Source organism: Mobula birostris, chromosome 11 (genome assembly GCF_030028105.1).
Source record: "Mobula birostris isolate sMobBir1 chromosome 11, sMobBir1.hap1, whole genome shotgun sequence".
In the NCBI taxonomy this organism is placed as follows: Eukaryota; Metazoa; Chordata; class Chondrichthyes; order Myliobatiformes; family Myliobatidae; genus Mobula; species Mobula birostris.
This window is the reverse complement of record NC_092380.1, coordinates 32,699,286-32,715,481: the sequence shown is the minus strand read 5'-3', so window position 1 is coordinate 32,715,481 and position 16,196 is coordinate 32,699,286. Positions and strand designations below refer to the sequence as shown.

The 16,196-nt window shown below is 43.9% G+C and overlaps 1 protein-coding gene across 2 annotated transcripts in view; it reads right to left on the bottom strand.

The window, feature by feature from the left end:
- Window positions 1-15,393, bottom strand: part of nosip (nitric oxide synthase interacting protein) — a 32,843-nt gene extending 17,450 nt beyond the window's left edge. The window contains exons 1-4 of one of the 2 annotated variants that reach the window (XM_072272064.1): window positions 15,290-15,393; window positions 10,949-11,032; window positions 9,396-9,501; window positions 6,433-6,514 (exon numbers count right to left, since the gene is read on the bottom strand). In XM_072272064.1, coding sequence (XP_072128165.1) covers window positions 6,433-6,514; window positions 9,396-9,501; window positions 10,949-11,018 — 258 coding nt within the window. In that variant the 5' untranslated portion in view covers window positions 11,019-11,032; window positions 15,290-15,393. Of the gene's footprint in view, window positions 1-6,432; window positions 6,515-9,395; window positions 9,502-10,948; window positions 11,033-13,030; window positions 13,146-15,289 lie in introns of those variants that run through there. The other variant, XM_072272065.1, reaches the window with a different exon arrangement.
- Between the last annotated feature and the right edge of the window lie 803 nt (window positions 15,394-16,196).

Below are 16,196 nucleotides of genomic sequence, written 5' to 3'. Positions count from 1 at the left end.
TGCCTGGCCTGCTGCGTTCACCAGCAACTTTGATGTGTGCTGCCCAAGTTTTTTCCTTGTCTTCTTTTTATCTGCTCAGCTAGGCCAGTACATTTGACAGACAGGATAGTGCAATGCTCCTCTTGAGAAATGTGGGAAGGAAGGGAGACCTCCAGTGTCCATGACGACTACAACTGCGAGAAGTGCATCCAGCTGCAGCTTCTAATAAACCATGTACAGAGTTGCAGCTGGAACTGAATGAACTCTGGATCATTCAGGAGGCTGAAAGGGTGATAGGTTAGAGACGTAGGGAGGTAGTTACATCCGAGGTGTATGACACAGGAAACTGGGTGACAGTCAGGAAGGGAAAAGGGGTTAAAGAGCCATTGCAGAGTACCCCTGTGGCCATACTCCTCAACAACAGGTATATCACTTTGGGTACTATCGGGGAGATGACCTAGTTGAGGAAAGCCATGGTGGTCGGGATAGCTGGCACCGTCGGCCTCTGTGGCTTGGAAGGGAAGGGGCGGGGGAAGAAGTGGCACGCTACAGTGATGGGGGACTCGTTAGTCAGACAGGAAGCTCTGTGGGCGAGAATGAGATTCCCAGATGGCAAGTTGACTTCCAGGTGCCAGGGTCAGGGATATCCTGGAAAGAGTCCTCTGCATTCTGAACTGAGACGGTGAAGAGCCAGAGATCGTGATCCATGTAGGTACCAATGATATGGGGAGGATGAGCGACAAGGTTCTGCATTGGGAGTTCAGGGAGTTAGGTGCTAAGTTAAAGGGCAGGGCCTCCAGTGCGATCTCAGGATTGCTACCTGTGCCACGTGCTACTGAGGCCAGAACTGGGAAGATTATACAGTTTAATATGTGGCTAAGGAGTTAGTGTAGGAGGGAGGACATAAGATTTTTGGATCATTGGGCTCTCTTCCAGGGAAGGTGGGACCCGTACAGAAGGGACTATTTGCACCTGAATTGGAAGGGGACTAATATTCTAGTGGGAAGGTTTGCTGGTGCTGCATGGAAGGATTTAAACTAGAGTTGCAGGGGGTTGGGAACCAGAGTGCTAGAACTGCTAGTGGAGAGATTGTGGAGGCAGATGTTGGTAAGATCTCAGACAAAGTTAGGAATCAAAAGGTTGAACATGGTGCAACTAGTGTCCTGAGTTGCCTATACTTAAAAGCTAGAATTATGGTTGGAAAGGCAGATAATAATACTGAAGATGAGGTAGCTGGTTTACAGAGGCAATGTGTAGTGAGGAGTGGCTGTTGATAGGGCAAAATTGCAGTAAACAGGATGAGTTACAACGTAAAAAGGTGGACTAAATCGAAAAGAGTGACTACAGGACTGAAGATGTTGTATCTGAGTGCATGCAGTGTACAGAATAAGATAGATGAACTTGCAGCTCAGTTGCTGATTGGCATGTATGATGTTGTAAACATCACTGAATCATGGCTGAAAGAAGATTATAGCTGGGAGCCTAATGTCCCAGGATACACATTGTATCGAAAGGATAGGCAAGAAGGCAAAGGGGGTAACATTGCTCTGATGGTAAAAAAATAAAAAATCATTAGAAAGAGGTGATATAGAGTCAGAAGGTGTTGAATTGTTGTGGGTAGGACTAAGGAACTGCAAGGGTAAAAAGACCCTGATGGCAGTTGTATACAAACCTCCAGACAGCAGGAAGGACGTGGCCTACCAATTACAATGTGCGATAGAAATTGCTGCCAAAAGGGCAATGTCATGGGGGCTTCAATATGCAGGTAGATTGGGAACATCAGGCTGGTGCTGGATTACAGGAGGGGAAATTTCTAGAATGCCTATGAGATGCTTTTTAGAGCAGCTCGTGGTTGAGTCCTCCAGAGATCAGCTATTCTGGATTGGGTGTTGTGTAATGAACCAGAATGGATTAGAGAGCTTAAGGCTAAAGAACCCTTAGGGCCATGTGATCATAATACTTTATACTTTATTGTCGCCAAACAATTGGTACTAGAACGTACAATCATCACAGCGATATTTGATTCTGCGCTTCACACTCCCTGGATTACAAATATTAAATATTTAAAATAATAAAAATAGTTAAAATTAGTAAATATTAAAAATTTAAATTATAAATCATAAATAGAAAATAGAAAAATGGGAAGTAAGGTAGTGCAGAAAAACTGAGAGGCAGGTCCGGATACTTGGAGGGTACGGCCCAGATCCGGGTCAGGATCCGTTCAGCAGTCTTATCACAGTTGGAAAGAAGCTGTTCCCAAATCTGGCCGTACGAGTATTCAAGCTCCTGAACCTTCTCCCGGAGGGAAGAGGGACGAAAGGTGTGTTGGCCGGGTGGGTCGTGTCCTTGATTATCCTGGCAGCACTGCTCCGACAGCGTGTGGTGTAAAGTGAGTCCACGGACGGAAGATTGGTTTCTGTGATGTGCTGCGCCATGTTCACGATCTTCTGCAGCTTCTTTCGGTCTTGGACAGGACAACTTCCATACCAGGTTGTGATGCACCCTAGGAGAATGCTTTCTACGGTGCATCTATAAAAATTAGTGAGGGTTTTAGGGGACATGCCAAATTTCTTTAGTTTTCTCAGGAAGTAAAGGCACTGGTGGGCCTTCTTGGCAGTGAACTCTGCTTGTTTGGACCAAGCATGATTGAATTCACCCTGAAATGTGAGAAGGAGAAGCTAAAGTCAGACGTATCAGTATTACAATGGAGTAAAGGGAATTACAGAGGCACGAAAGAGAAGTTGGCCAGAAATGATTGGAAAAGAACACTGGCAGGGATGACGGCAGAGAACCAATGGCTGGAATTTCTGGGAGCAATTCAGAAGGCACAGGATATATATACCCTAAAGAGGAAGAAGTATTCTAAAGGAAAGATGACACAACTGTGGCTAACAAGAAAAGTCAAAGCCAACATAAAAGCCAAAGAGAGGGCATAAAATCGAGCAAAAATAAGTGGGAAGTTAGAGGATTGGGAAGCTTTAAAAAACTAACAGCAGGCAACTAAAAAAGGTCATTAAGATAAAGATGGAATACGAGAGTAAGCTAGCCAATAATATTAAAGAGGATACCAAAAGTTTCTTCAGACACATAGTGTAAAAGAAAGGCAAGAGTGGCTATCAGACCATTGGAAAACGATGCTGGAGAGGTAGTAATGAGGGACAACTAAATAGCAGATGAACTGAATAAGTATTTTCCATCAATCTTCACTGTTGAAGACACTAGTAGTATGGTGGAAGTTCCAGGTGTCAGGAGGCATGAAATGTCTCAAGTTACCGTAACTAGAGAGAAGGTTCTTGGGAACTGAAAGGTCTGAAGGTAGATAAGTCACTGGACCAGATGGTGTACACCCCAGAGTTCTGAAAGAGGAGGCCAAGAGATCATAGACGCCGTTAATAATTATCTTTCAAGGTTCACTAGATTCTAGAACGGTTCCGGAAAACAGGAAAATTGCAAATGTCACTCAAGATGGGAGAGAGGCAGAAGGAAGGAAACTATTGGCTAGTTAGTCTGACCTCAGTGGTTGGGAAGAATTTGGGGTCGATTATTAAGGTCATGGTTTTGGGGTACTTGGAGGCGCATGATAAAATAGGCCATAGTCAGCAAGGTTTCCTCAAGGGAAATTCTTGACTGATAAACCTATTGGAATTATTTGAAGTAACAAGCAGGATAGACAAAGGAGAATTCGTTTAAGTGTACTTGGATTTTCAGAAGGCTTTTGACAAGGTGCTACACATGAGGCTGCTGAACAATCTACAAGCCCATGGTACTACAGCCAACATTCTAGCATGGATAAAGCAGTGGGTTATTGGCAGGAGGCAAAAAGTGGGAATAAAGGGAGCCTTTTCTGACTGGTTGCCGGTGGTCAGTGTTGTTTCACAGAGGTCTGTGTCGGGACCAATTCTTTTTACATTACATGTCAATGATTTGGATGATGGAATTGATGGCTTTGTTTCAAAGTTTGCAGACAATATGAAGATAGGTGGATGGGCAGGTAGTTTTGAGGAAGTAGAGAGGCTACAGAAGGCCTCTACTAGACAGATAAGTAGAATGGGCAAAGAAATGGCAGTTGGAATACAGTGTCAGGAAATGTATGATCATGCACTTCGGTAGAAGAAATGAAAGGGTTGACTCATTCCTAAATGGAGAGAAAATACAAAAAACTGGGGTGCAAAGGGATTTGGGAGTCCTTGTGCACAATTCTCTAAAGTTAATTTGCAGGTTAAGGCTGTGGTGAGGATGGCAAAAGCAATATTAGCATTCATTTCAAGATAATTAGAATATAAAAGCAAGGATGTAATGTTGAGACTTTATAAAGAACTGATGAGGCCTCAATTGGAGTATTGTGAGCAGATTTGGGCCCCTTATCTTAGAAAGGATATTTTGAAACTGGAGAGGGTTCAATGGAGGTTCACAACAATGATTCCAGGATTGAATGGCTCATCATATGAAGAGCGTTTGATGTCTCTGCGACTCTATTCACTAGAATTCAGAAGAATGAGGGCTGCCTCATTGAAACCTATGGAATGGTGAAAGGCCTTGATAGAGTGGATGTGAAGAAGATGTTTCATAAGGTGGGAGAGTCAAAGACCAAAGGATAGAGGGGCCTCAGGGTAGAGGGGCGTCCTTTTAGAATGGAGATGAGAAGAAATTTCTTTAGCCAGAGAGTGGTGAATCTGTGGAATTCTTTGCCACAGGCAGCTGTGGAGGCCAAGGCTTTACGTATATTTAAGGCAGAGGTTGATATTTTTGATTGGTCAGGGCACGAAGGGATATTGGGAGAAGGCAAGAGATTGGGGCTGAAAGGGAAATGGATCAGTCACGATGAAATGGCAGAGCAGATTCGATGGGTCAAATGGCTATGTCTTATGGTCTTAGGAGAGATGGGAACTGAGAAAGCTGTAGACACAGCTGAGAAACGGAGTTTGACAGCAAGCCAATGTACAACATCTCAGTGCTCTGCTGGTATTTTTTTGCACCCAAGGTAGTTTCTTCTGCCACAAACGGCAGGATCTCCCGGTGGCCACTCATTGTAATTCCACCTCCCACTGCCATTCTGACATCAGTCTATGGCCTCCTGTGTGAGTGTCACAATGAGGCCAGTCTCAGGCTGAAGGAACAACACCTCATATTCTTTCTGGGTAGCCTCCAACCTGATGGCAGGATCATTGATTTCTCTAACTTCCTGTAATTTCTCCCCCCACTCCATCTTCTTTTTCCATTCTGGTTCCCCTCTCACCCCTTCTCTTCTCCTTACCTGCCCACCACCTCCCTCTATAGTGCCCCTCCTCCTTCCCTTTCTCCTATGATCCATTCTGCTTTCCTCTTATTCCTTCCTTGTAATTTAATTTTCTTATGTTTGTCTGTGTAGGTGGCGGGGTGGAGATACGTCTCTACAAAGGAGATGCAAGGCGTCAGCCTGAAGGTCACCCTTGGGCAGGTGTAGCACCTGCTTAGCCTCCTGATCAGGACATGAACTCATGGGTACAGGTGGTGGATGGTTGTATGAACAGCTGGTGCATATCACGTCCTGGTTATGCAACCAGTGATGCCAGGCAGACTATCTCTGAAGAGTATTGATAATGGTTGGGGGGGGGGGGGTCACCCATCTTGTAAAGACTCTGCCCAGAAGAAGGCAATGGCAAACCACTTCTACAGAAAAATATGCCAAGAACAATCATAGTTGTGGAAAGACCGTGATCACCTACAGCATACGACACGGCATGTAACGAATGGACGATGCTTGTTTATATCTTTATATAATCACCTGTATATATGTAATTGTTTAGTGAGTTATCCTGTGGTTACAGTTGACTGTATTTTTCTGGAAAATTCTTGCTTTCGGTGACAGATTGCACATTACTTGACTCTGGCTATCTTATTGTCTAACTGTTGTCAATGGAATTCTGTTGGAATTTCTGTTCTCTCTGGTCTGGTATGAGAAGACCACAACTACTCTTTAGTCTTTTTCTCTCCCCATGCTTCTTCTCACTTCTTCCTGTAACACTTAATATGACTGTAAGCAACGGGTTTTATGCCTTATTTTTGACTTCTGAAGAACCTTTGGATGGCAAAAGCATCAGGAACCAAGACTACCGTACTGAGGGAACTCCAGCCTTTCTCACTCCTAGAAGTGAGAAAGAATGATATCCCAAGGGAGTTGGGGATGCAGAGAACAGCGGTGGCACTATCACAGCTCGGGACGTCGGAATTTGGGGTTCAATTCCAGCACCATCTGTATGGAGTTTGCATGTGCTCCCCAAGAACCCTGTGGGTTTCCTCCCACAGACCAAAGGCATACTGGTTAGTAGGTTAATTGGTCTTTGTAAATCATCCTGTGATTAGGCTAGGGTTAAACAGGTGGGTTGCCGGGCAGCACGGCTCATTGGGCTGGAAGGGCCTGGTCCGCTTCACCTACAAATAAATTTTAAAATGAGATTAGGAAGGGAAATCTACCTTTATCTTTTTGGCAATTTCAGTTTTCTGATGCAAGATGTACTCAAGAATTGCTTCTTTTTCATATATGTAGCCATCGGGTCTACAGAACAGAAATAAAGATTCATTAGTATGACTAAGTACGTTGCACAGGTATTTACTGATAGTTATCACTATTCAAAGGAGGCTTTTCAATTCGGAAGTGCACACAGGGGCAATACCTGACCAGTGCCAAATTTGCAATTGTGGGTTTGTGAAGAGACTGAAGATGCAAAGGCCTGTGTTCCGGTTCACCCCGAGCAGCCGTGAGACAGGAAACCCTTTCATCTACAAGCTGTTCCCAGGGATACACAAGGAGGTGATATCAGGTGCTGCTGGAAGCTCATCAACTCAGTGAACGACAATCTTTGGTCTTCCCAAAACTCCGAAACTGTTGATCTGCCAACAAATCAAGATGCCCATTGAGGAATGCCGCCAACTGGTACAGTCCGGGGTGCAGGAGCACGTTTTGAGGATGAACTGAAGCTCAGTGCGACCACCACAAGGGCTTGGTGGGGAAGGACCACAGTGTAGGGTTCTTCTGCTACTGGAGAGGGTGAGGCCAGATCAGATGAGGAAGCCCGTCAATCATTGTAGTAGTGAACCACCCCAGGGGTCACATGAGAGGCAACAGTCCAACTGGATTTAAGGAATGCAATAAAACAGTGCTAACACATTGACTGTGAACACAAGAATAAAAGGGTTTTGCAGGGTTTATTAGAACGTAGAAAAGTACAGCATCAGTACAGAGCCATGAGCCCCAATGTTATGCTGAAGCAATTAAATTAGCAAACAAATGATTAACCAAGCTAATCTCTTCTTCCTATACAACGTCTATATCTCTCTCCATTTCCCTCACATTCATGTGACTATCTAAACATCTCTTTAAAGTCCCTATAGAACATAGAACAGTACAATTCAAAGCCATTATTGACAAAAATATACGTCATTTTTTTTAAACAACCTTTGGGGATCAGGTAGGGAAAGGGTGAAGCCATTAGATTGGCTGCAGCAGGTTCAAGGGGACCGAATAGCCAACTCTTGCACATTCCCCCCTAATGTGTGATGATTTGGCATGTCATATTAAAGGAAGTGAATACTTATGCAATCAACTATTTTGTGTTTTATATCTGTAATTAATTTAGATCACTTTGTAGGGATCTGTTTCCACTTTGACAAAAAAAGTTCTTTTCTGTTGAATAGTGTCAAAAAATGTGGGCACATGGCTAAGTGGTTAAGGCATTCCACTAGCGACCTGAAGGTCGTGAGTTCGAGCCCCAGCCAAGGCAGCGTGTTGCGTCCTTGAGCAAGGCACTGAACCACACACTGACAACGACACTGATGCCAAGCTGTATCGGCCCTTGCCCTTCCCTTGGACAACATCGGTGTCGTGGAGAGGGGAGAGGGGAGACTTGCAGCATGGGCAACTGCCGGTCTTCCATACAACCTTGCCCAGGCCTGCGCCCTGGAGAGTGAAGACTTCCAGGCGTAGATCCATGGTCTCGCAACACTAACAGATGCCTTTGGCGTCAAAAAAGGCCAATTTAAATCCAGTGTTTCAATCTTGCAAAACAATAAAACATGAAAACTTCCAAGTGGGGTGAATACATTTTATAGGCAGTGTAGTTACCTATATATATGTAACTGTTCGGTGTGCCCCCTAGTGGTCACAGTATGTATACATAATTGTTCAGTGTGCCCCCTAGTGATCACAGTATGTATATGCAATTATTCAGTGTGTTCCCTTAACAAGAGAAAATCTGCAGATGCTGGAAATTGGAACATCACACACAAGATGCTGGAGGAACTCAGCAGGCCAGGCAGCATCTGTAGAAAAAAGTATAGTCAACATTTTGGGCCAAAACCCTTTTACAGGACTGGAGAAAAAAAAGCTGAGGAGTAGGTTTAAAAGGTGAGGGGAGGGGAGAGAGATACACAAGGTGACAGGTGAAACCTGGAGGGGGAGGGATGAAGTAAAGAGCTGGGTACTTGATTGGTGAAAGAGACAGAAGGCCATGGAAGAAAGATAAAGGGGGTGGGGCACCAGAGGGAAGGAGGTAAAGTGAGAGAGGGAAAAGGGAATGAGAAATGGTGAAGGGGGGTGGCATTACCAGAAGTTTGAGAAATCGATGTTCGTGCCATCAGTTTGGAGGCCACCCAAATGGAATATAAGGTGTTGTCATGCCATCAGGTTGGAGGCTACATAAACACTTCATATTATTGTAGTAGTGAACCACCCCAGGGGTCACATGAGGAGCAACAGTCCAATTGGATTTAAGGAATGCAATAAAACAATACTAACGCGTTGACTGTAAACACAAGAATAAAAGGGTTTTGCAGGGTTTATTAGGGGATAGAAAAGTAAAGCATCAGTACAGAGCCATGGGCCCCAATGTTGTGCTGAAGCAATTACATTAGCAAACAAATGACTCACTCTTTGTGAGTGTTACTCTACATCAAGGGTTCCCAACCTGGGGTTCACAAAACCCTTGCTTAATGATATTGGTTCATGGCATTAAAGAGGTTGGGAACCCCTAGTTTGGGGTGAGGATAGGAAGTATCAAGAGGGATTGGAGGAAGAATTTTCTCACACAGAGAGGGTTGGAGTGTTGAAAGCACAAACTGAGCTGATGGTGAAAAGCAGACACTGTGACAATATTGACACAGTACCTGGCTGAGGCACAAAAGACCAAATGCTGGTAAAACCACCAGTTTATGCTCTCTACATCTCTAATCTGAAAGCAACAAATGATTGTTGGCATGATGTGGAGCCTGTACTTAGGGCTCTACATCTGATCCCGACTGAGGGGGCAGATGGAATAAGGGAAAACAACTGGAGCAGGGAGAAGGAAAGTAGGGTGTGGAATTGGGGGAGTGGGCCCCAGAGTCCACAACCTACAGTAATAGGGAGAGAAGACAAAGAATAGAAAATTAGGGAGACTTACGTTATGACAGGATCCCTGCAGGGCTGCAAGGACAGACAACAGCAATCAAAGTCCTTGATGGAATCCTTGCTAAGACGCAAGGACTGTGTCCCATAGCCGGAAACAGCTGGGTGAGGAAGAAAGGAACATTCTCAGTCACTAGGACCACAGCAGAATCCCTGCAGCATCATTACCCCTGACCTTTTCCCTTTATCAGTATCTTTCAAATAACAAAAACCCATCAGTCTGAGATTTTAAATTAATAAGAGTCCGGTAACTGTCGTGGAATTACAGGAGCACTGGATTCCTAACCCCTATTGACATCAACGGATCTGGGATTGAGAGAGTGAACAGCTTTAAGTTCCTCTGCATACACATCACCGAGGATCTCACATGGTCTGCATATTACGGCTGTGTGATGAAAAAAAGCACAACAGTGCCACTTTCACCTCAGACAGTTGAAGACATTTGGTATGGGCCCCCAAATCCTAAGAACTTTCTACGGGGCACAATTGAGAGCATTCTGACTGACTGCATCACTGCCTCGTATGGGAACTGTGCTTCCCTCAATTGCAGGGCTCTGCAGAGAGTGGTGCGGATAGCCCAGCGCATCTGTAGATGTGAACTTCTCAGTATTCAGGACATTTACAAAGACAGGTGTGTAAAAAGGGCCCATAGGATCATTGGGGACCGGAGTCATCCCAATCATAAACTGTTCCAGCTACCACTATCCAGGAAACGGTACCGCAGCATAAAAGCCAGGCCCAAGAAGCTCTGGACCAGCTTCTTCCACTGGGCCATCAGACTGATTAATTCCTGCTGATACAACTGTATTTCTATATTATATTGACTATCCTGTTGTACATAACACTTATTATAAATTACTATAAATTACCTTTACAATTGAATTGACTTTATTTCTTACATCCTACATATACATGAGTAAAAATCTTTACATTACATCTTTGTCTAAATGTGCAATGTGCAATCATAGTAATTTATAATAAAATATGATAAATAGTCAATGTAACATAGAAATGCACTCAAATCAGTGTGAGTCTCTGTGAAAATAAAAAATAAAAACATCTACAGGGGGTGTTGTAGACAAAGGGCCCAAATATTGTTGAAGGTCCCCACCACCCATCCGACAACCTCTTTGATGCACTATTGTCAGGGAGGTGGTACGGGAACATCAGGACGAGAACCACCAGACTGGGTAATGGCTAATAAATACCCTGCCACCACTGAGGTCTCCTCACTAGGACAGCAAGCTGTTTACTTTCCACACACTATAAGAAATTTTAAATTGTATTTTGTGAACTAATTTATGGTAATATTTTGTCTTGTGTAGTGGGTTTGTGGGTGCACCGTGGTCTGGAGGAATGTTGTTTTGTTTGGTTGTGTGTGCGAGTGTGTACATATATTTACACACACACATTTGAACTTGAAATGAATCTCAGAGTAATATTTGATGACATATGCTTACATAATGAAATTTACTTTGAACACAGATCACCTCTTATTTCATTCTTAAACCCCCCCCCCCGCCCGACCCTTTTGCTGTGGTCAAGTACCTGTATCTTTCTTCTTCTCGTAGTATGTGTACACAGCCCCAGCTGTACAGTTCTTGCCATGTCTTGTCATCACTCACAACCGGCCTGGGGGTTTAGCCAGAAAAGGTACATTTGCAAAGATAGCAATGGAACAATCAGTCCATTCAGCCCCTCTCCAATCATGCCAGCACGTCCTTCAACTGATCCAATCATGCAGCAGAGTTCTCTTTTCCCGTGTTTTCCACTCTCCAGGCAATTTGACCCAAACACTCCTATAGGTACCAAATTAGGACAAAGTTCTCCCCAATTCCTGATTCAATTTATTTAAAAACACTTGCATTTAAAGAGAGAAATTTGCTTTGTCACGTGTACACCAAGACGTACAGCGAAAAGTATCGTTTCGGTCAAATCAAATCAGCGACCATTCCTTTACTTCCACAAATACTACCCAATTGACCGTGTTCCTTCAGCTATTATGTTTTGTTCCAGACCCAAACATCTGCAGTCTCTTGTGATGCAAGAGCTATAGCCTATTCCAACACAGGGAATGTCTTATACTCCACAAACACCTCATTCCTTCATACCTGCTGTGCACCTCCTTTTTTTTAAACTTTACCAGCATTTCATTCTCTCTCAAAATCCAAGATTCCCTAACCCTGTTATTCTGACAGGCACATACAAGTTTTGTACTCTCAAAATTTCATTTTTGAAGGCCTCCCACTTACCAAGTACACCTCTGCCAGAAAGCAGCTCATCCCAATCCACACTTTCCAGATCCCTCCTGACACCATTGAAACTGGCCTTTCTCCAATTTAGTATCTCAACCTGAGGGCCACAACTATCCTTTCCCATTACCACCTGGAAGCTAACAGCATTAAGATCACTAGATACAAGTGTTCCCCTACACAAATTTCAGTCACCTGTCCTGTCTCATTCCCTAAAAGGAGATTGCACTCCCTCTAATTGGGACTTCTATGTATCGATTAAGAAACTGTCCTGAACACATTTGACAAAGTCTATCCTATCTAGTCCTTTTAAGTATGGGATCCCAGTCGATATGTGGAAAGTTAAAATCACCTATCACAATTTTCTGTTTCTTGCAGTAGTCTGCGATTTGTTCCTCAAAATTCTGCAACTGTTGGCTGATCTACAATACAACCCCTTTAATGTTGTTATGCCTTTCTTATTCCTCAGTTCCAATCATAAAGCTTCACTAGACGAGTTCTCCAGTCAGTCCTGACTGAGCACTGCCGTGACGTCTTCCCTGACTAGTAAAGCCACCCCTTCCCCTTTAATCCCACCCCCCCGCCACTCTATCACGCCTAAAACAGAACTCCAGAATACTGAGTTGCCAGCTCTGCCCCTCCTTGCAACAGTCTCACTAATGAAACTTTGTTGACTAAGGTTGACTCTGTGGTTAAGAAGGTGTACGGTGTGTTGGCCTTCATCAATCGTGGGATTGAGTTTAGGAGCTGAGAGGTAATGAGGCAGCTATATAGGACCCTGGTCAGACCCCACTTGGAGTACTGTCCTCAGTTCTGGTCGCCTCACTACAGCAAGGATGTGGAAGCCATAGAAAGGGTGCAGAGGAGATTTACAAGGATGTTGCCTGGATTGGGGAGTATGCCTTATGAGAATAGGTTGAGCAAACTCGGCCTTTTCTCCTTGGAGTGACGGAGGATGAGAGGTGACCTAATAGAGGTGTATAAGATGATGATTGATGAAAGCATTGATCATGTGGATAGTCAGAGGCTTTTTCCCAGGGCGGAAATGGTTGCCACAACAGAACACAGGTTTAAGGTGCTGGGGAGTAGGTACAGAGGAGATGTCAGGGGTAAGTTTTTTACTCAGAGAGTGGTGAGTGCGTGGAATGGGCTGCTGGCAACGGTGGTGGAGGCGGATACAATAAGGTCTTTTAAGAGACTTTTGGATAGGTACATGTAGCTTAGAAAAATGGAGGGCTATGGGTAAGCCTAGTAATTTCTAAGGTAGGGACATGTTCGGCACAACTTTGTGGGCCGGAGGGTCTGTATTGTGCTGTATTAAACTTCGCGGAGTTTATCTCAAAACTTAAACAGAATATATAAAGTTGGAAAACCCTACCTCTGTCCATGATTGGTTGTATAAATTCAATTAAAATGGTTTCCCTTCCTAGGTTTCTCTATCTCTGTCAAAATCTCCCCATTTTTCTTACATCAGCCTTCTTTAAAGAGTTGGACTCCACAATTTTGTCTTACATCTGGAATTAAAAGAACCACAGGATTTCGAAAATTCATTTGCAAAAGCCCAAGTCTGAAGGAGGGCTGGAATTACCTGTATTCAGACACTATTACTGGGCTGTCAATGTTAGGGCTCTAGATAACGTAACCCCTGGGGCCCCCTTGCGGCTATATATGGAGTCTGACTCTTGTCAACTCCTCCTTGCCAGCCATGCTGTTCTCTAAGTTAGAAAAGCCTGGGACTTCAAAAAGTCTAAGTTTCGTTTTGAAAATCTCCGTCAGAATTCTAAATCAGATTAGGAGTGTTCTGAATCTACCAGAGACCTCTGTACAAACACAAATCTGATTCAATCACTCCTTTCTACCCTCATGGTCAGACAAAACCTACCATGCATGGAGGGAGAAGGAGCTAGTTTTTATCGAAGACGATAGGATCATAGAGGGACAGCTTGCAACATTTAGTCTGCTGAAAGAGAAATTTGAGCTGCCTTATTCACTTTTTCTTGTTACTTACAAATTAGACTCTACATCCAATCCAAGATTTGTAATTTTGAAATCCTTCCAGGGAAGCATATATTTTTTGATATCTTAAAGAACTCTCCTGACTCCAGGCATCTTGTTTCTAAGTTTGTACGTTTGTTTGATGGTTGTGCTATAGCCTCTACTGTGAAGATCAGGGAAGCCTGGAGAGGGGAATTGGGCATTGAACTATCTGAAGCTGTCTGGGACAAGAGTTTGTCTATGATACAGGCTTGCTCTGTTAACAGCAGACACCAACTGATCCAACGTCTTCACTATTCTAAACTCAGGTTGCACAGGATTTACCCTTCTGTCTAGCCAATGTGTGACAGAGGTCAAGGGACGGAGGCCACATTGTCACACACCTTTTGGTTTTGCCCTTCACTGACTGGATTTTGGTCCAAAATATTCCACTGGTACTCAAAGGCCTATAAAAGATCCTAGCCCTTGGAAGCTGGTCTCGCCATCTTTGGCTGTTCGCAATCCACCTATGCTTCCCTACAGCCATACAACAGTCTCTGATGCTGGGGATGACTGTTGCCAAAAGACTTATCTTGAGGGAATGGAAATCACCCTCTTCCCCTTCCTTCCGGAGATGGATGGCTGACATGATCTCAGTCATACAGATGGAGACACTCAGGTTCTTGAGAACCAATTCAACTATAAAATTTTCAGCTGTCTGAGATCCATTTCTTGCCTCCCTAGACGAGGCCGGGGGGCAGATGAACAATTCCCCTTCCCCCAGTTAATCTCTCACGGCCCTCATTCGAGACTTAATGTTTAGCACTTTTGAGCGCTCTGTACAACAGGCATCCCTCTAATGTTATGTCCCTTTTTTTTTTGCTTATTTTATTTTTACACGTCTGAGCTTATATGTCCTTGATGATTTTATTGTTTTTTGAAAATTTCCAAAATAAAGTATTTTAAGAAAAGAGACTTTTGGATAGGTACATGTAGCTTAGAAAAATAGAGGGCTGTGGGTAAGCCTAGTAATTTCTAAGGTAGGGACATGTTCGGCACAACTTTGTGGGCCGAAGGGCCAGTATTGTGCTGTAGGTTTTCTATGTTTCTGATGACAACAACAGCATAATTCCACGTACTGATCCATGCCCTGAGCTCATCTGCCTTTCTACAATTATCCTTATGTCACATGTACATGAAAAACAGATAGTGAGAGGTGTTGTTTGTGTTCATGGATATTGACACAAGTGTCACCCTGCTTCCAGCGCAATGTAGCATGCTCACAATTTACTACCCCTAACCTGAAGAGCTTCACCTAGAGATTCAACTCAGCTCCTTTCCCACTGCCAACAGGTCCCTGAACTGCCCTGAACAACTCTAACACTGTCTTGGACTATATTTCTTTATCCCTTTCTCAACTTTCACGAGTGGTGTAATGTTTTATTTCGTTGAGTACCTTAATTTAGTGTTATGTTTAACACGTTTGTAATGTACCGACCTACCACCGTAATCCTTTTTCCCTCTAGATTATGACGAATCCTCATTTAAAATCATCACTGAAATTATATTCTGGAGGGGGAAACACGCTATAAATCCCCCCGATCATAATTTTAAGCAGTTTATTTAGATGAAATCAGTGATTTTAACCAAGTGTCGTACTCACCCCGAGCAAAACTCTCCAGACCGGAAGTCAGTTCGGAGACGACCGAAGGAAAACACTGACGTCACCAGAAGGCGGTCGTTGATGCTACGCATGCGCATACATCGTGCTCGGCATTTTCGGGCGGTAAAAATGTCAATTAATTAACTAGATTACGGGATTTTATGCAGAAAGAGAATCTTAAATGTGAGCTCGTGTCGTCGAAGGGGTGTAACTGGAGTGAAGGAAGGTAGGAAGGTAGAAAATAGTACGTTGCATAGTGAACTGTACGCCCCCTGCAGGATGGGAGGACCAGTGACTCCCACAAAAGAGCCTGTCTGCACCCTGTGGGATGGGAGGACCAGTGACTCCCACCAGCTCCTTCAGAACCTATTTCCCTTTGCTTTTACATATTCTATTTTATTTAGTGCAGAATAGGCCCTTCCAGCCCTTCAAGCCGCACCGCCCCAGCAACTCAGGCAAACACGATTAATCCTAACTTAACCACGGGACAATTTACAATGACCGATTAACCTGTGGGAGGAAACCGTAGGGCACAGGGAAGCCCACACATTCCATGAAGGGGACTACAGAGATTCCTTATACAATGGCTCTGGAATTGAACTCTGAAATCCGGAATTACCCAAGCTGTAATGGCGTTGCACTAACTGATTTATCAATCAGAATCAAACACAAACCATGCCAGACTTGCCAGCAAGAGGCAAATGTCTTTAAGTTACCAGCTTCCACAGTTTTGAGTTTTCTCAGGAATTCCGGTTTAAGATGGCGCCACTGAAGGCATGCAACAGCTTAAGGTGGTTTGAAAGGCAAGAAATTCGACTAAAAACATAATTATTAACATCTTTTCTGAAGTAAATTGTGGTAGACTATCACCACAAACAATGAAGAGGTGAGCGAATTCGAGGGATGA